The sequence below is a fragment of the Octopus bimaculoides genome, chromosome 7 (assembly GCF_046866305.1).
Source record: "Octopus bimaculoides isolate indiv1 chromosome 7, ASM4686630v1, whole genome shotgun sequence".
In the NCBI taxonomy this organism is placed as follows: domain Eukaryota; kingdom Metazoa; phylum Mollusca; class Cephalopoda; order Octopoda; family Octopodidae; genus Octopus; species Octopus bimaculoides.
The window spans coordinates 5,038,784-5,060,162 of NC_142934.1; the positions used below are offsets into that span (position 1 = coordinate 5,038,784).

The 21,379-nt window shown below is 35.6% G+C and overlaps 2 protein-coding genes across 2 annotated transcripts in view; one reads left to right on the plus strand and one right to left on the minus strand.

Moving 5' to 3' along the window:
- Positions 1–2,032, minus strand: part of LOC106882474 (uncharacterized) — a 41,378-nt gene extending 39,346 nt beyond the window's left edge. The window contains exon 1 of the mRNA XM_089354672.1: positions 1,816–2,032. The gene's annotated coding sequence lies outside the window, so the exon portion shown is untranslated. The remainder of the gene's footprint in view (positions 1–1,815) is intronic.
- Positions 2,033–4,955: 2,923 nt separating this feature from the next.
- LOC106882476 (chaperone Ric-8A) lies at positions 4,956–20,942 on the plus strand. Its single transcript, XM_014933163.3, has 15 exons — positions 4,956–5,517; positions 8,670–8,717; positions 9,495–9,714; positions 10,612–10,681; positions 11,348–11,423; positions 11,912–11,964; positions 12,661–12,841; positions 13,013–13,107; positions 13,713–13,962; positions 14,981–15,079; positions 15,917–15,981; positions 17,820–17,902; positions 18,801–18,951; positions 19,378–19,497; positions 20,388–20,942. The coding sequence occupies exons 1-15, from the start codon at positions 5,407–5,409 to the stop codon at positions 20,506–20,508; spliced, it is 1,743 nt and encodes a 580-aa protein (XP_014788649.1). The 5' UTR covers positions 4,956–5,406; the 3' UTR covers positions 20,509–20,942.
- Positions 20,943–21,379: the final 437 nt, after the last annotated feature.

Genomic DNA, 21,379 nt, shown 5'->3' on the forward strand with positions numbered 1-21,379 from the left:
ACGCCATCGTTTGGAATGGAAAGAGTTAATAAAGAATATTTTAGGAAGAATAAGTAAAGGTTTAAATAAAAACAAATGATAAATTAACCGATTTATTAAATAATTCAATATTACACATATCAAATCACATAAATGCCAGACTATTTAGTAGTAACGGCTTGCTTAAATTATTGACAGTACATCGGTTGTTAGTTAATCTTGTAGTCCACCATGACAGACAGGGGGAGGGCATTCATAGAATGATTTGTAAATAAAGAATCACAAAATAAAATACTTCCAGGAATGAGTAAAGAATAATGAGACTGAAATACATTTTTTTTTTAAGAACATAGAAATGCCCGATCCTTTTTAAGTTTTCATTTGTCACGATCAGAAACTCACTCAACCTTCATGTTTGGCATACATGAATGAAGATGTAAGGAATGCAAAGACTTGGCATTATTTTGTTATTGAGTTCAAATACTGCCGAGGAGAACTTTCATCCTTTCAGGGGTTAATAAAAATAAAGTACCAACATGTGAAAGTACTAGATTTGCCCCATGTCCTCTCGAAATTCTTGGCTTTGGGCCAAAATAAGAATAATTTCATTATTTCGAGAAAGAAGAAAAAAAAAAACATTGAACCAAATAATGCTGAAATTTATAACACATCCCTTTTAAGATACGCTTATTTCAAATATGTTGAGGTTTTACCTATATGAAAAAAACAAAATATTTGAAATAAGACATATGGCAGGAAGAAGGAATACAAATATTTTATTGTAAAATAATGATTGGTTTCTTAATCATATTCCTGTCCATGTATAATGACTCACGAAGAACGAATCTAATAATTGACCAGGCGGAATTTGAACTTAGGTATCAAATTATGGTAAATAATGCTCTTATGTATTAGGTACAAAAAAATAAAAGGATTTTTGAAGTTCATGCAATTTTCTTTTTCTTTCTAGAAGTAGAACAAACAACGTGGAAATGATTAATAAAGAAAGAAGATAGGTTAATGTCTAAAGATAATATCAGAATCCGGTCGACAAAATCAATAAGACCGAGATTTATCCAACGGGGATGGATTTAATCAGGAATTTCAGGCGACATAAGCCACAGATGACCGGATTTTCTGTTTCTTATTAGTGGTTTGTTGTGTTCTGTAGCGAATTTTCATTCACACACACACACAAACATAGGTGAAGTATTTCATTTAGCTTATATTAAATAATTATAAATAATTTTACCTTACGTGAAATAAACCTTTATTTTCACCTAAGGTAAAACGATTTAAAATACTACACCTGCTTTTTGTCTTTTAATTAAAAAAATATATATATTGTTTTAATATTACTGAGCATTTCCACTCATATATATGTGTGTGTATATATGTGTATATGTGTGTGTGTGTGTATATAGATATGTGTGTGTGTATATATATATGTGTGTATATATATATATATATATATACTAATATATACTTTTGTTATTTACACCACCTGTCCTCGTCTGTTGTTATTATTTGTATATTCTCCCATATATATATATATATATATATATATATATATATATACATACACACACATATATTCAATGTGTGCATACCATAAACGCGAACACACATATATATATATATATATATATATATATATATATATATATGTGTTAGAAGAAATGTAGCATTCTACGTGCCAAAAAAACAACATAGACCGGTAAGTAAAGTATTTAATCCAGCGTCCTGGAACGAGTATCTCCAACCATTCCACACTTCCATGAAAAATAAAAACCCATTAACAAACAGAAAAAAATAATCCAAGTTTGGTTTACTTACAGTTCCTCCTCTATGTAACTTCACAATATAATATATATATATATATATATATATACAGATGGAAATTATTCTTTAGGGGGTTCTTCTATTGTTATTTTGTATTCATAAAAAAAAAACAATAATATCGTTTTAAAAGATTAAATGACATTAATAATGGCCAAATATACCGGAAGAATGTTTACACACGCCATTATGGCTTTACTCCTGACACCTATACAAGTCTTCATTTGATTGGTCGAAATAGAGGACATATGAACAAATCAAATTTATTATAACATCTGAACATGAATAGATTTCGGTTCATATTAACATTAACCCTTGTTTTTGTCCTTTTTCATAATTCGTTCTTTTCTTTTATTTTGTTTCTTTCTTCATACCTCCATTTTATAATTTTAGTTCCCCGATTGTGTTTGTCCCCTTCTTTGTTTAGCCCCTGGTCGGTAATAAAGAGATCCCTTGTTCTTGTCCTTTTTCGTGACTTAGCAGATATTTTGCCAGAGAATCAATCCTGTAGTGTTCTATATTTCTCCCTGATCATACAGAAACGAATAATGCTAGGGATACAACTAAAACGAATAACTGTTTTCTCCTTTTATATATTCCAAGTTAAATTCATGCTTTCAGTGCTTTATCCTTTTATTTCTACAAGTATCCCTGGAATAGGTTCTAGTGATGTACTGGAATCAATTCAATTGATTATAATGATGTAACATTTATGATAAACAGAACAAGTGTGTGAGTGTACATATGCGAAGAATTCAGATGCTCCTATTACTCTTCTTACCTGAATATTAGCATTGAAATCTCTCTCAATCCCCGAAGTTGTGAGTGATTTGGTAGATGGAAACTGAAAGAAGCCCATTGAATGTATATGCATGTATGTATGCACACGTGTGTGTGTGTTTGTGTGTTACTTTCTCCTCACCTTACCTTGATGCCATGTAATAGTTGTAAGTGAATGTCGCTGTTAGGCAAGCCTTTCTTCCTTACTTGGAAACAGGTAAGAATTGGCATCAGGAAGGGCATCTGGTTGTCGAAAATCCACTTCAGCAGATTCCATACAACCCATGCAAGCATGGAAAAGCAGCCATTAAAAGACAGTAATGATGAGAAACAATGGTGTCAATTTGCAGATTTAGGAATCACACCAGTCTTAGAAGAACCTGGACAATCATATTCTTTACTATTTTTCGCTGTGATTAGAAAAGGAAAATGAATATAAAATAAATCCAATAAGAAACAATGTGATATGTATTAACTATTCTTTGGTAAGGCATATGGCTCAGTGGTTAGAGCGTTGAGCTCACAATCATGAAGTAGTGAGTTCAATTCCTGGACCAGCATGTGTTTTGTGTTCTTGAGCTGTATAAATGAGTTGCAACATCACTGGTACCAAGCTGTATTGGCCTTTGCCTTTCCCTTGGATAACATTGGTGGCATGGAGTGGGGAGGCTGGTATCCATGGGCAACTGCTGGTCTTACAGAAACAATCTTGCCCAGCCTTGTGCCTCAGATGGGAATTTTCTTGGTGCAATCCCATGGTCAGTCATGACCGAAGGGGTCTTTTACCTTACTTTGGTAAATTGGCAAATGGCTAAATAGCTTGCAATAATGTGGATATAATTTGATCATTTTGATTGTCTAAATCATTTTCCAAGATAACATATGTTAGCTTAAAAATTTAAATATCTGCATGATTGTAGAAGGAATTACTTTATAGCTGAATAATTTGTTCTGATGTGAATCATTCAACCATTCACCTATGAATGAGGTGTGACTCTGGCTTACTTCTTTCATTTTTTAACTTAAATTACCTGTGAAAAATAAAGTACAAAGCCATGAAAGTTTTGAGCTTATTAGCTGATTTCACAAATACATTTTATCTTTCTAAATTTACAAATACTTCGACACCGGTAATCTAAATTTATGTATCCTTCATTATCTAATATTATGTTAATCCCAATTTCTATGATTTAATCCTCTTTAAAATCAGTTACAGTTGATGAATCTCAAAATTATTGTAATAACCCTTTCAAAGTCACATTTGTTGGGGTTTTGAAGTGAACAAAAATTTTTCTAATTCGAAGCAAAAGGAATACATTCTTAGATTTTAGAGCTTCAGAACTTTTCTTAAATTTCATAATTCCATTCCATTCTATTTTTGTCACCCACTATTCCTGGGAAGGTTATCACAATGGACACCTTCTGACACCTTCTCCGCATGGTCCTGGAATGACCTTTGTGTGGAGGTCTTCTAATGTGTACAGCAACATCACCAACATATAAATGGGAACTGTTTTAAAATGTGAATCTCACTTGGGCTTTGTTGAGGGTTAGCAACTGCTAAAGTCTAAAGTAGTTCCTGTCCTCAAAGAGAAAAACATGGTCTTTGTAATATATTAATAATCATTTTGGGAGATATAATATATGCTTTTGTTAAAAAAAAAGAAAACGGTCATTAATGTTTGATTTTGATGTACTTAAGGGTTGTAACACAAACTGAATGGGATGTTTTTTTCCATTTCAGCCCTGCCTTTATTTGAGAAAACAGGAAAACTCCACTTTAATGACATTAGGAAAAAAACCAAACTAACAAACAATAAAACAATCACAATTCTATATTTCTGAGATTCGTTTGTTCTTTCTTTAATTCTTGAACTTGTTTCAGTCATTTGACTGTGGCCATGCTGGAGCACCACCTTTAGTCGAACAAATCGACCCCAGGACTTATTCTTTGTGCATCAATAGTCATTAGAGAGGTTTCCCAGTGCCCCAAAATTTTCAACCTAAGGAGGTGAATTTTTTTTTTCCTTCTCGCTCTTGTGTATTTATCTAAGTCTAATACAATAAACAGAGATTCTGAATGAAAAAAAAAAATAATAAATAAAAGTTATTGTAGGGAAAGAGATTATTCAACTTTATTTTGAAATAGTGAATACCATTCTGTTTCCTTTATAAATTTTCACTAAATTCCATTACAGGAACTCCGTCTTACCGAAATCCAAATTTTTAAAAAATGAAATACAAGGGTTTCTCAGACACCTTTTAGTAAATTTTTAATGAACGTTTCGATTTTGAGTTGTTTCCCTTGCCTTTTGGTGCTTTTAAAAGCATTCCATACATACAACTACATCGCTGTTGTCGAAGAGATTTTCTCTGATGTACACCGTTAGTAAGCTAAATCACAACTGCTCTGGAAATTCATGTAGAAAGCTCATGTCTTACTGAGCCAAAGCATTATGAACTAATGGATATGAAAACTGTCAATTTATACCTTTAGATATATACATATATTTATATATATACACTTGCCTCTGTACCTCCTACAGAACATTGTAGTAAATACAGAGAAGATTTACAAGACATTTAAGTTAGAAACAAACCCGCAGCAACCAACAACACCCATAACAAAACCAATCTATCTGTTAGCTTTCATCAGTGGGAATCATTGTATTTTCATCACATATTCCTTAATTTGTTTTAGTTAATTTTCTGCTAATGTCGTGGTTTGTTTTGATCTAATACTTTACCAGTGTCTTGTATCGCTCCTCTGCATTTTGTTTTGTTCCTTGTTTTTACGTCATTGCTCCAATGTCTGTTGACAGTGAGCACCAAGAAATGGAAGGAAAACTGTTACAGGTCTTAGAGGCGAGTTCTGATGATGAACAGATTTTGAACGTGCTCGAACACTTCAATACTCAAGTAAGTCTCTCTCTCTCTCTCTCTCTTTTATTTTATTTTATTTCATTTCATTTTATTCTTTCTTTCATTTATTCGTTACTTTTCGTTATATTTTTCTGTTATTTATTTGATGACAGTCATGTAAATAACAAGTGTCTGTTTTGTTTTGAGACAAGGTCATTGCCAAGTGTCGTATATGTATCATACATACATACATACATATATATATATGCACTCATGTGTGCATACATGCACACACATACGTATACACACACTCATTTATATATTAGTGTTTTTTTTTATAAGCTTAAGGCTTATAAACGATCACCGTACAATGACTGATCGTTTATAAGCTTTAAGCTTATAAAAATTATTATTATTATTATTATTATTTACAGAATTGTAAAAATCGATGCTTAACAAAATTTATCACAGAAAATATATATATATATGCATACACGCACACACACACACACACACACAGAGGTAGATAGATAGAGAGAGAGAGAGAGAGAGAGAGAGAGAGAGAGAATAAGTGGTGTATATTTTGAAGCATGATCATTGCAGTTTGTGTGCACAAATTCATATTGCAGTGTTAGGATGTGAACCATGACAACTGTTGTATTCTTTTTGGCCACAATCTTTGTAGTAGGCTTAATACATCCATCCATCCATCCATCCATCCATCATGTCATATGCAAGTGAGTGGACAAACGAAAGAAAGTGGAGTTAACATGTAGTATTTTAAATAACAGTTTTAATTCAGTTCTATGCAAGTTATAGTTTCTAGGCTCGTGTCGATCTAGGTTCGTTCCACGAGCCTGCGAAACTTTAAGTTGCATGGAATCAAGCCAAATTATCATTACATACACACACACTCATACATGTCAACATATAATGTGTTGGTGACCGTATATTATGTTTGAGAGGGTGTATCTTGGAAGATCATTCTTTCTTTCCTTATGTACATGTATATTACAATCCATATCTGCATTATGTACCTACTCTGTCTCCCTCTCACACACATGTATGTGTGTAGTTTATATAAAACTTGGTAACTGACATTTAAGTATTATTAACTAGACCATTATCATAGCTTATTGTCAGAACCAAATATTGTAAAATTACATTAAAATTCCATCTGTATTATTCACAATGTCCTTACGTCCTGTTATAATCTCATATTGACAGTACGAAATGTATGTACACAGTCGAGTCGATCTTGTTAATAAGTTTTCATACATACATATAGGCTTTTATTGGTAAATTTATAGTTTCACATCAGACTTGATTTCGGCACTATTTATTTGTTTATATTAAGTATGTCTATTAGTGCAGCAATAATATGTGTATATTATGTGTGTACCTGTTGCTTTGGTGTATGTTATTTCTATAATGAAATCTCGTTTAATCCTAAATTATGATATATAATCTGTTTTTACTTACATGGATGGTGATTCTTTGGAGATGGTATATCAAAGTTGAAACTATTTGTTCGCTAATTTCCGTAAAAAAAATTTATTCCTTAAATTTATTTTCCAGCTGAATCGCTTATATTTATATATTATTGTGCGCGTGTGTGTATGTGTGTAAGTTTGTGTTTATGTGCATGCATGTATAATGGTATATGTACACTTACATACACATAAACACATACATACATACACAAAAATGAATAAACAAGCGATTCAGCCGCAAAAATAAAATATTAAAAAATAAAAATAATATAACGGAAATTGCTGAACAAATAAATAGTATCAGTTTTGATATACCATCTCCGAAGTATCGCCACTTGGATATTTCGGTTGAGGTTTGGATAGCTGCAGCCAAGTGTTTAAATTAAACAACCTACTTTAACCAACATACTCCAGCTATAAATGATGAACTGTTTTTACTGTCTACCATCTTAGATTATTTTATGATTTTAATTCTTCTCTCCTTGACAAATTCTTCATCCAATCTTCTAAATCTAAGGAAACAAAACTCTGGCAGTTCGTATCTCTCTTGGTTCTTTAGTTTATCGATGAAAACAATATCCAAGCTTTGTTTCTTTTTTATCTTTTATTGTTACGTATTTCAGTCATTCGAGTGTGGCCATGCTGGGGCACCACCTTGAATGATTTTAGTGGAATAAATCGTAACCAAGACTTTTTTTTTTTTAAAGCCTGGTACTCATTCTATCAGTTTCTTTTGCCGAAACTCTAAGTTACGAGGACGTAAACACACCAACACCAGATGTCAAGCAAGTGTGGGGACACAAAGACGTACACGCACACACACACATTTATATGCTGGGCTTCTTTCAGTTTCCGTCTACCAAATCCACTCACAAGGCTTTGGTTGGCCTGAGTCTATAGTAGAAGATACTTGCTCAAGGTGTCACACAGTGGGGCTGAACTTCAAACCATGTGGTTGGGAAGTAAGCTTCTTACCACACAGTCACACAGTCTGTATGTTCAACAATTGTCTCAAACTTTTATCACCCACCACTCTGATTTCCTCAGTCAATTCAACTTGTTGTTGTCATTTAATGTTTATAAAAATGAAAAGGTAGTGCTCTTAAACTTATGCTCACTTACACTGAGAACAAGGATGGATTTATTATGGTTGGCCACCGCGCCAGTGGAGCACTAACAGTACTGTCGAGCTTGTTCATCATTGCCAGAGCAACTGTCTGGCTTCCGTGCTAGTGGCCCGTAAATAGCACCATTAGAGCATAATCATTACCAGCGTCGCCTTCTAGCACTTGTGCTGGTGGCACATTAGAAAATCATTCAAGCGAGGTCATTGCCAGTGCCGCTGGACTGGCTCCCGTGGAGGTGGAACGTAAAAAACACCATTTGAGCGTGGCCGTTGCCAGTACCGCCGGACTGGCCCTCATGCCAGTGGCACGTAAAAGCACCCACTACACTCTCGGAGTGGTTGGCGTTAAGAAGGGCATCCAGCTGTAGAAATTCTGCCAGATCAGATTGGAGCCTGGTGCAGCCTTCTGGATTGCCAGACCCCAGTCAAACCGTCCAACCCATGCTAGCATGGAAATATTTATGTTTATATATTTGTCATATTTCTTGAGACATACCAATGTCATATCATGCGGTTTGTATCTAGAAATCACACTAATCAATTCAAATATTGTTTCCATTTTACTATTGTCCCCTTTTCTCTTCTTTCAGAATGCCATGACAGTGAACTTTCCTTCTACCAAGGATTCTCAGACCCAGGTATTTAATGTCTGTTTATAAATCTGTTTATACATATTGAAATAATATAGGTATTACTTATTACATAAATAAGTAATACAGGTATTATTTACACTATGTATACGGATGCTAAATGTTTAAAAAACCCCAAGTTTCCCGTGCCAGTGGCATGTAAAAAGTACCATCTGAATGTGGTTGATGCTAGCTCCCTCCACCCCAACTGCTCCTGTGCCGGTAGCACATAAAAAGCACCATTCGAATGTGGCTGATGCCAGTGCCGCTTGACTGGCTCTCATGCCAGTGGCACATAAAAGCACCCATTACACTCTCGGAGTGGTTGGCATTAGGAAGGGTATCCAGCTGTAGAAATATTGCCAGATCAGTTTGGAACCTGGTGCAGCTTTCTGGCTTGCCTGTCCCCAGTCAAACCGTCCAACCCATGCCAGCATGGAAAACGGACGTTAAATAATGATGATGACGATGTATTACAGACAAGAAAGTAAATTTCAAACACATTATAGCTGTGAAAATAGCAGAATTATTGGGTATTTTTCTGTCTTATAAGAGTAAAAACACCCAATCTTTCTGCTATTTTGACAGCTGTACTGCATTTGACATTTTCTTTCTTGTTTTCTAAAATACCAAGCACATTGGACACTTCCAAAGGATATAACTTGGTATAAACATTATTATGAAAACTTTTCCACTTTTTTTCATAGTTCATGTTCAAAAAGTAAAAAACAGAAACTGGAAATGATTCTCCATATTGATTTTATATTATTTTGTTTCTTTAACCAGGAAATTATTGCAGCTCTTTGTCAAAAACTTGGAGAAAAACGATCAGCTCGCTGCAACTCTGAGTGTCTGAAAACTATTCGCATCTTTAGCCGTGATACACTCTTGGCCGATGTTTTAGCTCTTGACTCCACATTGACTCTGTTGATGACTCATGCCTGGTTTCACCAGACTGCTGAAGAGAGTGACAAAATAACCACTTTGAAGGATGAGGACACAGAAGGTAATCTCTCATTTTGCATATCAGTGTGTGTGTGTGTCTTTTACTTTTCAGTCATTGGACTGTGGCCATGCTGGGGTATCACCGTGAAGGGTTTAGTTGAACAAATTGACCCCACTACCTATTTTTTTAAAGTCTGGTACATATTCTATCAGTGTCTGAACCACTAAGTTATAGGGATGTAAACAAACCAACATTGGTTATAAAGCATTAGGTGGGTGGCACAACTGCAAAGACAGCTATACACACATGCACATGAAGGGCTTCCACACAGTTTCTGTTTAACAGATTTACTTACAAGGCTTTGGTTGGCCTGAGCTATGATAGAAGATTCTTGCCCAAGGTGCCATGCAATGGGACTGAACCTAAAGACCTCACAGTTAAAGCAAACCTCTTACTCCATAGTCATGCCTATAACTACATCTGTACCAATGCCACACCAACAGCCAATAGTCTGGAAATTTAGATGCTGAAACATTAGAGGAAAAACTGAAAATGTAGAGCAGAAACTGCTTAAATAAAAGAAAAAATCAAATTGTGATTGTCATAAATTAATGACATAATTATACTATATATAAATATATATTCTGAACAGAAAAATACATGTTTCACTACTCTATCCCATTCAGTTGTGGGGTTTTGTTTTGTGATTACCTGGTAACTTACCAATGCTGGTGCCAGTAAAAAAGCCCCCAGTACACTCTGGAAAGTGGTTGGCATTAGGAAGGGCATCCAGCTATAGAAACCAGACTAATGTAGACATTGAAACTCAGTGCAGCCCTCTTACTTGTCGGTTACTGTTGAATTGTCTGACCCATGCCAGCATGGAATGTAGATGTTAAATGATGTTGATGAAGATGATGATGGAACATTAAGTGATCTTATTTTGTTCTTCTTCAGTTATAATTGAAGCCCAGAAGTGTCTTTGTAATATCATATATAACAGCAAAAAAGCTCAACATATTTGTAGGTAAGTCTTATATTTTTTAAAATCTTTTCTCTTTTTTTTTTTTTTGTCTTTGAATTGTAAGATTCTTGCTGTGAACTCTTCTGTGTTGAAACAGATTTTGTTATGTATTGGGAGGGTCATTATGTCAATAATAAACACATGCACTGATTCTATTTCACAAATACACACACATATACATACGTGTGTGTGTGTGTATATATATATATTCGCCATGGTAGATTGCTAACCACTACACACATTTTTTTTCTCTCCTTGTTTCTTTCTGTGTTCCTTTCTGTGGAAGAGCATAGGCTCGAAACATTAAAGACTTTTTCAATTCCAGAGTGTTATACTAATACATCTGTTTGTTTTCTACACCACTTGTCTTCGTCGCTTTATTTGCTTTGGGTTTCACCATTCTGAAAAGAATTACATATATATCTATATATAAACACACATGACAGTGTCCATGCAGTTTGCATCTACCAAATTCACTCACAAAGGATTGGCTAGCCAAGGGCTATTATAGAAGACACTTGCCCAAGGAGCCATGCAGTGAGATTGAACTCAAAATCCATGTGGTTGCAAAGTGAGCATCTTAACCACACAGCCATGCCTGCACCCAGTTAAATGTTATTACATCTGTCAGACAATAAAAATGTTGTTTTATCTTCTTTTCTTCTTCAGCGTGAATGGTTGCATTGAAGGAGTCATACAGCGAATGAAAACTTACAAAGATGCCAATTTGAAGCATGACATTAAAGTAAGTTCTGTTTAATCAATTCATGCTTGATTAATCCTATCATACTCATTTTCTTAGTACTTGATCATCTGGCTTAAGCACATTGTGCTCTTCTCCTGCCAATAAATTTGATTTGATTTGATTTGAAATCAAACTGGAGTCTGAAAGAAGCCCATCATGTGCTTGTGTGTGTGTGTGTCTTTGTGTCTGTGTTTGTCCCTCAGCACCATTTGATAACCGCTGTTAGTGTGTTTACATCCCTGTAACTTAGCTGTTTGACAAAAGTGACCAATAGAATAAGTTAATTCATTTGATTAAAAATTCTTCAAGGTGATGCCCCAGCCTGACCACAGTCTCATGACTGAGACAAGTAAAAGATAATGATTATTATATTGTCGAAAATCATTGTTGTTGACCAATTCCTAAATCCATATTTCCTCTTTCTTTTCTGCCACCCATGACTGCATGGATGTTAAAACAACTGATTTTTTTTTTTAATCTATTTTCAGTATTTTGATATGAGGCTGCTGTTCTTGTTGAGTGCATTAGTTCCTGAGACCAGGTAAATATCGTCTTCAGTGTTTCTCCGAAATTCTCTTTAATTTAACTTTCAACATTGCAACTTCCATTTTATTAATAAATGATTACTTAAATAATAGCAATAATAATAATAATAATAATAATAATGATGATGATGATGATGATGACAATTTAAAATTTTGGCACAAGGCCAGCAATTACAAGGAGGGGTTAAGTCAATTATATCAACCCGAGTGTACAACCGGTACTTATTTTATCAACCCCTAAAGCAATGGTTCCCAAAGTGGGCTGCAGTGCCCCCCCCCCCCCGAGGGTGGTTGAAAGTTCCCTTATAAGATGCAGGGAAGACTTGTTTCTCCTCTATAGCAAGACACCTGGCCTTTTCCCTTTATCATACTTTAGCCTCTCAACACCTGGTATAACACCCCACCACTTAATCAAAGAGCCTTTTTTCCCTGTTCTGTCTTGCAAGTTCTTCAGTGAACTCTGTAGTGCTGGTGGCACAGGAAAAACACCCAGGACATACTATAAAATTGTAGGGCTTCCAGTTGTAGAACCCATTATACCATCAAGGAATTCTGCTGGAAACTTACTTCTTCTATTATAAGATTTGCCATAAATTCATTAACTTCTTCATTTTCTCCAATGGACTATTTTTTCTTTTTAAAAACTTAGTTTTGCTTTTGATCTAATTCTTGTCTTTTTTTTTTTTCAACAGACAGAGAATCCACTTTGAACTTCATGGTTTTAGTTACCTGATGGAAATCATTGACCTTCTGCTTCATGATGCTGAGGAACGGCAGACTGGTCTCACAGACCAAGAAGTTGATCTTTGCTGTGAAGTACTGAAGATTCTTTTCAATCTTACCATGTCTCTCAAGATGAAATCATTAGATGAGGTAAGATAGCTACTTCTTCACTAATTTACAAACATAGCCGGCTTTTTCTTCTAATGTCCAATTCATACCATGGAAAGAGGACATTAAATGATGATGATGTTATTCAAATATGATGTACATTGGATTGTATGTACTTTGGATTGTAATTTGGTTGTTGTTTCACTTTGACAGGAAGAAGACGGCCACCTAATGCGTCTGATTAGTGTGTTGAGAGAGTTATTATTATGTAAAACAGAATCAAATGACCGCAAAGAAGAACTGGTCAGGTAAATAATTCTTTAGAATTCTTCAGATTGTTTTTTTTTTTTAAACAGTTCCATCATCATTGTTTTAATGTTCACTTTTCCATTCTTGCATGGGTTAGACAGAATTCCTTGAGGCAGATTTTCTGTGACAGGATGCCTTTCCTGTCACTAATCCTCACCTGTTTCCAAGCTAGGTGATATTTCCCCATGGTTGGACATGTTTACACAGAAGATTGGAAACAAGCGACACTGCTTGTAGAATGGTGTTGCTTGTTTACAACCACCATACAGTGTTAAGTAAGGAGACACAAACACACTCACACCCATGCTCAGACACACACCCATGCTCACACACACACACCCATGCTCACACACACATTTTCAATACCAACCTGGCTGAAACTGCCTCTGGCTCTGTAGTACAAATGTCTTGTTTTCATAAGTCCTGAACTAAAATCTTCCACCAAACCTTAGTCACAATTTATGTTCCTAACACCAGCTTAATGATAACTAAGTTATTTTACTAAATTCTTTGTTATATTTAAAGTAATTGAAAGAAACACAGAGCATCTCAAAATATATACAGTGACAAAAGAGTTAAATGTTTTGTGTTTTTTATTTTATAGCCACACTGTGAACTTGTTAACCAACGTACCTGCCACCAGTTTTGAGCAACTCCTCACGCCATTGACTGATAGCGGTGCTGACTCTGTAACTAAAGATAATGAGACTGAAGGTAAAAATATGGAAAGTATTGTAGTTCTGCTTAATTTCCTGCATCAGCGATTAAGGAAAGTTTCACGGGAACAAGACAAAAACATCCAGAATATTGTACAGCCTGCTCCTCACAACACAGAAACCAAACTCCATTCTAAGGTAATGAATATCATTTAACTCTTTTTATGCACAATATAAGAAAGAGGTGTGGCTGTTGTGTGATTGAGAAGTTTACCTTCCAATCAGTGTTGTTGTGTTTTACCTTTGATAAATATCTTCCCTATAGCCTCAGACTGACCAAATACACACACACACACACATCAACATCATCATCACCAGCATCAGTTAATGTCTGTTCTCCATGCTGGCATGGGTTGGGCGGTTTGACAGGGGCTGGCAAGGATGGAGAGCTGCACCAGGTTCCATAGTCTGTTTTGGCTTGGTTTCTACAGCTGGATGCCCTTCCTAATGCCAACCATTTTACAGAGTGAACTGGATGCTTTTAAGTGTTTTTTTATTATATATGTATGATGGCTGTCCTCACATGGTCAAGAAAGACCATCACTGACCATTGAGAACAATTGTGCGTCTGATAAAATTCCACTTTACACTTGTGACTCTACTAGTGACTATTGAGCCCAGCTCTTCATGGACATACATGTCTGCAGATATTACAGATGAAACTTCCTCCATTCACTAAACTGGTCTTGTGTTTTTGAACTGCTCACCTAAGTTCAGCTATTCAGAATGTGTGTTTGTTTAAAAGTACCCATTCCTTCCTTCACCTGTGTCATACATTTGTGGCGATGACAAGCACTGCCTTCCCAATCGACCTTCCATATCTCACATGCCTTCAATAAGGACTTTACACAATCCTTAAGATTTTCTATCAACCAAATCCACTCACAAGGCTTTGGTCAGCCCAAGGCTGTAGTAGAGGACACTTACCCAAGATGTTTCACAATGGGACTAAACCAAAAGCCATGTGGTTATGCAGCAAACTTCTTACTACACAGCCACACCTGTCTGTCAGTTTCTTTGTCTCTCTCTCTCTCTCTCTGTATATATGTGTGTGTGTGTGTGTGTGTGTATATATATATATATATATATCTTTTGTTGCTTATTGGTGAAGGATGAGTCAGGTTGAATTTTGAATCTTTTTGTTTGTTGCTTTCAGCCCCCATGTGGTATGTCTGACAATTTGACACCTATACTACACTGTTTATGTGAAGCCAGTCGTAATAACAGATCAATCAGAAAATTCTGTCGTCTTAAGGTAACAACTTTCTTTTATTATGCTCTTCCTTAACTATTTTTTGTTTTGTTTTTAGTTTAAGATTCTCAAGCATATTAAATGAAAGAAATTCATAATATCTAAAAAAGACATTATACACTTTTCATTACACTCATGTGTAAACACACACACACACATTATGTTTTCTTGGTCGCTCTCTCTCTTACTCTCTCACTGGGTAACCATGTACCACCTCTATAGCAAGACATCTATTTCTGACTCCCTATTTCTCTGTCACATTCTAACCTTTCATCATCTGATTCTGGATCATCTCCTCCAATGCCCCTTCCATTATAGCAAGACACTTGTTTCCTCCCCTGCCCCTTTCATAATTCCATGTCTTGCGAGTTACTTGATGACACTGCCGGTGCCATGTAAAAAGCATCCAGTGGTTGGCATTTAGAAAAGCATCCAGCTGTAAGAATCGTGCTAAAACTAACCTCACCTATGCTAGCGCCACATAAAAAGCACTGAGTCCATTCTGCTGAGTGGTTGGTGTTAGAAAGGGCATCTAGCTGTAAAAACCCTGCCAAAACTGACAGAGTAGCATAAGGTAGTTTTTCTACCTGGTCAGCTCCTGCAAACCTACCCATGCATGCATGGAAGGTGGACATTAAAACGATGATGATGATGATTTTCCTCCATTTCTAGTTACACTGGTATCAGGCAAAATTTGAAATTAATATTTCTCATCTGCATCTTCTCAACAAATCTATTCCCATATGAATAGTCTCCCAACAATTGATATTTTTAAGAAAACCTTTCTCACTTTTTAGATAAAACATGTATTTCATATGTTTTGTATTTCTCTTTGTTAAGGTTTTACCACCAATGCGTGATGAAGTCCTAAATCTTCCTGAAGAAGGAGACACATTAAGAAACAGGTCTGTAATTAGTTCTTCATCCTTCTTAATATGTCTCGTGCCAAGTCATTGTAGGATGGATGCTTTTTCAAATCCAGGAATTTTCAATAATCATTTCACTATATATATATAAAGGGTTGGCCAAAAGTCACCTGACAGTAAATTAAAACCATTTAATTCCAAGATTAAATACAAAAAATTATTTTATATGAGACTTCACTAATAAATAGACAAATGTTGAAAAACAAACAGTGATTTTAACTCACACCATTCAATTATTAAGCATTCATAATTGTAATGAATAAATAAAATTAAGTATTTATGGAATTTTGATTTACTGTCTTTTGGCCAACCCTGTATGAATATATATATAAACAGTGGGTCATATATCGAAAAAGAAGCACATTCTAAAAGATAGAGCAGTATTGTATATACATGCAGTTTAAATATATATCTGGTTGTAGAGTGACCAATGATTTTGCATCTATAGTGTGCTTAACTTTATAGACTCTAAATGGCAGGGGACATATAGAGTCAGACTCTAATGGCAGAGGGCATATAGAGTCAGACTCTAATGGCAGAGGGCATATAGAGTCAGACTCTTAATGGCAGAGGGCATATAGAGTCTGATGAGTCATCTACAAAGCTAAGTGCTTTATGGATGCGAAACCATTGGTCACTCTATGACCAGACACATATTTAACTTCAGTATATATACATAGCATAAATGTATCAAGAGAAACGAGACAGACAGTTGGAGAATGTGAGAGGTTCCAAAGTAGGTAAAAATTCAAAAGGTGCTGGACAGAATGGGAACAGAATAAATTAGCATAAAAAGTGGACTCAAAGAATTGTAAGCCGAAAAAAAAAAAAAACCATAAGGAAGAGAAGTAGACTGGCATTTCAGGTGAACCCTTTATTGAAGTAGAGTAATGTAGAAATAAGCAAGAAAAAAAGGGACAGAAACAATACCTGTTTAATGTGTGTCTGTACCTTTCAGCTATATTCTGTAGAATGTACATTAGACCAGAAGTAGACAAATGGATTAAGTGGTGCCAAGAGTAGGTGGGAAAGTTGTGGCAGATGAAATGAGGGTATGAGCAGGTAGGGGAGGGTGTGAGAGAGGGATGGAGTTGTGTGGAAGGTTGAGAAGAAAGGCAGTGTGGTAAGAGATGGGAGATGGGGGGGGGGTAGAAGTAGTGTGTATGTGACTGTCTGGATTTGAAGATGACCATTTCCTTCATTTGTGAATCCTTTGACATTATACGTCCTCCGATCCTTGACATACAGCCTCAGTCTTTGATGGAACTTGTAAATGTTTGGTTGGAGGGGGGTCAGATGGAATTCTTCATGGATGCCACTTTTCTAACTTCTCTTTATCTTCAATCCTCTTTCATCTACAATATTACCAAAGCAAGCACTGGGCAGTAATACCTTTTGGTCTTGAAGGGTTGATCTTACTTCTCTTCAAAGCCTAGCCTGGCACTGACCATGGTGTTACTGGCCATAGACAATCCTACAGGGTGAGATGCCATAAGTCAGATATTGTACAGGGTGTCCACAAAGTCTGGGTACATGAAGTAAATAAAATCATAACAAACAATAAAATATAAGAAATAAGAATTTTTTAAAGTATGTGTTACTCCCCATGTACCCAGACTTTGTGGACACCCTGTACACTGCTTATACTGACCATCTCACTTGGTGCTTGTATAGCATGGATTCAATGCTCGCTGGGGCACCATCTGAGACCAGCAACTTGTTTGTTTATTTTGGAGTAAAAAAATGTCTTAAACTTCCAGCCTTCAAATAATACTACTCTTATATGCTTAATACGTTTTTTTCTTTCTTTCTTTCAGATTGTGTCTGCTCTTAACCTCTCTAAGTCCTAGTATAAAACATTTGGTGCCTGATTTTCTGTTTACATTGTGTAAAGAAAATGGTATGTTACTGCCTAAAATGATTTATTTCTTCATTTGTTTAACCCTTTTTGTTACCAAATTTCTTTTGAAATACACTGCCTTTGTTTCAATATCAAAGAATTTAGTTAATATATCCTTGATTGTAAGCTTAGTTGCACCAACAAAACTAACAAAGAACCTAGTTAGGTAGAGACTGAATAGCAACAACATTGACTATCTTGTTAATTAGCAGTTAATTTGTGCTCCATTTCAGTATTAGTGAAGGCACATGACCTAGTGGCTACAGTGACCTTGTGGCTACGGTGACCTAGTGGCTATGGTGACCTAGTAGCTACAGTGATCTAGTGGCTATGGTGACCTTGTGGCTACAATGACCTAGTAGCTACGGTGACCTAGTGGCTACAGTGACCTAATGACTACGGTGACCTAATGGCTACAGTGACCTAGTAGCTTCGGTGACCTAGTGGCTACAGTGACCTAGTGGCTACGGTGACCATGTGAAATGCAGCAGGATTTGGAAAGATAGCGATGATGTTTGAATAACATAGAAAGAATCCATGCCAGTGCCATTAATAAAGCACTGATACTGGTGCCATGTAAAAAACACCCTGAACACTCTGTAGAGTGATTGGTGTTAGGAAGGGCATCCAGCCATAAAAACCATGCCAAAGCAGACAATTGGAGCCTGATGCAGCTCTCTCTGTCAAATCGCCCAATCTGTGCAAGCACGGAAAGCAGACATTAATGATGATGATGGTGTTTACGCTATGTATACTAGACTTGTATGCCAGAAAACATGTAAATTCAGAGAGTTTTGATTCTCAATGTTATTCCAGAAGCAAATCATTTGCTGAGTTCTCGTATTTTTATCATTTTTTTTCTTTCCTTCGATTAAATCTATTTCTCTCTCTCTTCCAGTTGATCGTATGATAAAGTATACAGGTTATGGGAACTGTGCTGGACTTCTTGCTGAGCGTGGCCTCCTGATGGGTGGACGTGGGAAAATGGCCAGTTATTCAAGTGAATCTGAAGATTCTGAAACTGAAGAATATACAGAGTTAAGACCAATGTAAATATTTTTGTTTCTTTTTTTCAAATTCTTCTCTTCATATTTTTAAGTGTCTCAAACATACAAGACATATCCTACTTTATTCTGTCAGGTTGTGAAACCAATACTTCTTAACCCTTTCGATACCAACCTGGCTGAAACCACCACTGGCTCTGAGTACAAATGTCTTGTTTCCATAAGTTTTGAATTAAAATCTTTCACCAAACCCTTGTTACAATTTATCTCCCTAGCACCAGCTTAACGATAACTAAATTATTTTACTAAATTCTTTGTTATATTTAAAATTAATTGAAAGAAACACAGAGCATCTCAACAGAAATATGGTAATGAAAAGGTTAACGCAGTAGGGACTAGGAAGTAGGAGTGAAATATTGAACCAGAACAACTTGATTTTATACATCGATGAGAACTATTTTCTTTGTCTAGGGTTAATCCAGTAACCGGCCGTTGGGAGGAAGAGCGACCAAAAGCTATAGACAACATGAGTGAAGAACAGAAAGAGTACGAAGCTATGAAAGCAGTTGACCTAATTCACAAGTTGCATGAGTAAGTAAATAGTTTATACGGCATAGTTTCACTTTATGTAATTGTTGCCAAAATCCTGTTTCCCCTCGTATGTCATTTGACTCAATTTTGTGTGAATAAGCATGGATCATATTATTGATTCTCTGTGGGTAAGGCAGTTCATTTTTTCACTGTCCAATACAAGCAGATTCATTTTTGTGAATAATCACAACATACTCTCTGTAGCAAGACACAACTGCGACAACAAAAAGACCTGAGATCAGTTCACTAGGGAGCCTCTATGCAGTTATTCAACCTGCTAGAAATAGCAACCAAATTTTCTCCAACTTAAAAATAACGACACATTGGACAATGTTGTCACACACCATTTTTCTTTCTCAACTCAACTCATCAGTGTGGGTGTAACTGTGTGGTTAGAAGTTTGCTTCCTACAAGATTCTTGGTTCAGTTCCACTGCATGGCACCTTGGGTAAGTGTCTTTCTACTACAACCTCGGGCTGACCAAAGCCTTCTTCAGTAGATTTGGTAGACAGAAACTGAAAAAGTCCCTTCATATGTGTGTGTGTGTGTTTGTCCCCCACCACTGCTTGACAATAGTGTTGATGCATTTACATCCCCGTAACTTAGTAGTGCAGCAAAAGAGACTGATAGAATAAGTACCAGGCATTAAAAAAATTAAGTACTGGTGTTGATTTGTCTATGAAATTTCTTCAAGGCAGTGCCCCAGCATGGCCACGGTCTAATGACAACCTGTAAAAGATGGGAGATACCTTTAAAACAGTTAGGAATAACTTGAGGGAAATTTGGCTGCTATTTCTTGCAGGTTGAGTTATTATACCTGCTGTAATAAGTTTTTGTCCATCACACCTGTCTATAATTAATTGCCAATCAATTTCCTTTTTCATTTCCAGGAAAGGTGTGATTCAACCAGGTTGCTTGGGACAAGATGGAAAACCAACACCCATATCGCATATCCTGCAAATGACTGAGAATATTAAGATTTCTCCGGAAGCTTCCTCTGATTCTGATTGAACGCATTCTATTCTTCTTTACTTTGAAAGGAGAGGAAAGAAAGGCAAAAATTACAGCAACAACAATACCGACAAAAATAATAATGATAATGATGAGGATAAAGAAAAGAAAAATACACTTTTTTTCCACATTTTATTTTTATTATTTTGAAAGGAAAATTGAAGAAAAATATTTATTCAATATTATACGATGGAAACTTCCTACAACTTTTATATGAAGACAAGAAGATGTGAAGCAGAAATACTAACTTAAAAACAAACTACAAACATTCTATCATAAAAACTCCTGAGAAACAAAATCCCAGAAAAGCAAGCAAAGACCAGAAGTAATCCTTGTTTTAGATGAAGAGCCTTCTTTTTTGTCATTTTTCTATTTGTCCCATGCTCCTGGGCAGTTCCTGAGTGCTTTATTTGTTGTTGTTGCTATTATTATTATTATTATTAAGATGGTGACTGAATCGTTATTGTGTCAGACAAAATTCTTTTGTGACATTTCATCCATTTTTACATTCTGAGTCCAAATACCACCAGGGTCAACTTCGCCTTTCATCTTTCTGAGGTTGGTAAAATAAGTACCAGTTGAGTACTGGGGTCGGTGTAATTGACTTTCCCACTCCCTTAAAAAATTGCTGGCATTGTGCCAAAATTTGAAACCTTTATCATCATCATCATCATTATTATTATTATTATTATTATTATTATTATTATTATTATTATCATCATTATTATTATTATTATTAGTAGTAGTAGTAGTAGTAGTAGTAGTAGTACTGATGGCGGTTTTGGTGAGTGTTCTGAGTAAGAGGTAAACTCTCAGCAACTCAAGACTATCATACAGTTTCAGGACTTAGTCAAAGTCATTTCATGTTATT

What these genes read in the sequence shown, in the direction of transcription:
- LOC106882476 (XM_014933163.3), top strand. Translation starts at nt 5,407, where the DNA reads ATGTCTGTTGACAGTGAGCACCAAGAAATGGAAGGAAAACTGTTACAG. An exon ending in ATTTGAAGCATGACATTAAA is followed by an intron (nt 11,424 to 11,911) that starts GTAAGTTCTGTT and finishes ATCTATTTTCAG; the next exon opens with TATTTTGATATGAGGCTGCT. An exon ending in AAACCAAACTCCATTCTAAG is followed by an intron (nt 13,963 to 14,980) that starts GTAATGAATATC and finishes TGTTGCTTTCAG; the next exon opens with CCCCCATGTGGTATGTCTGA.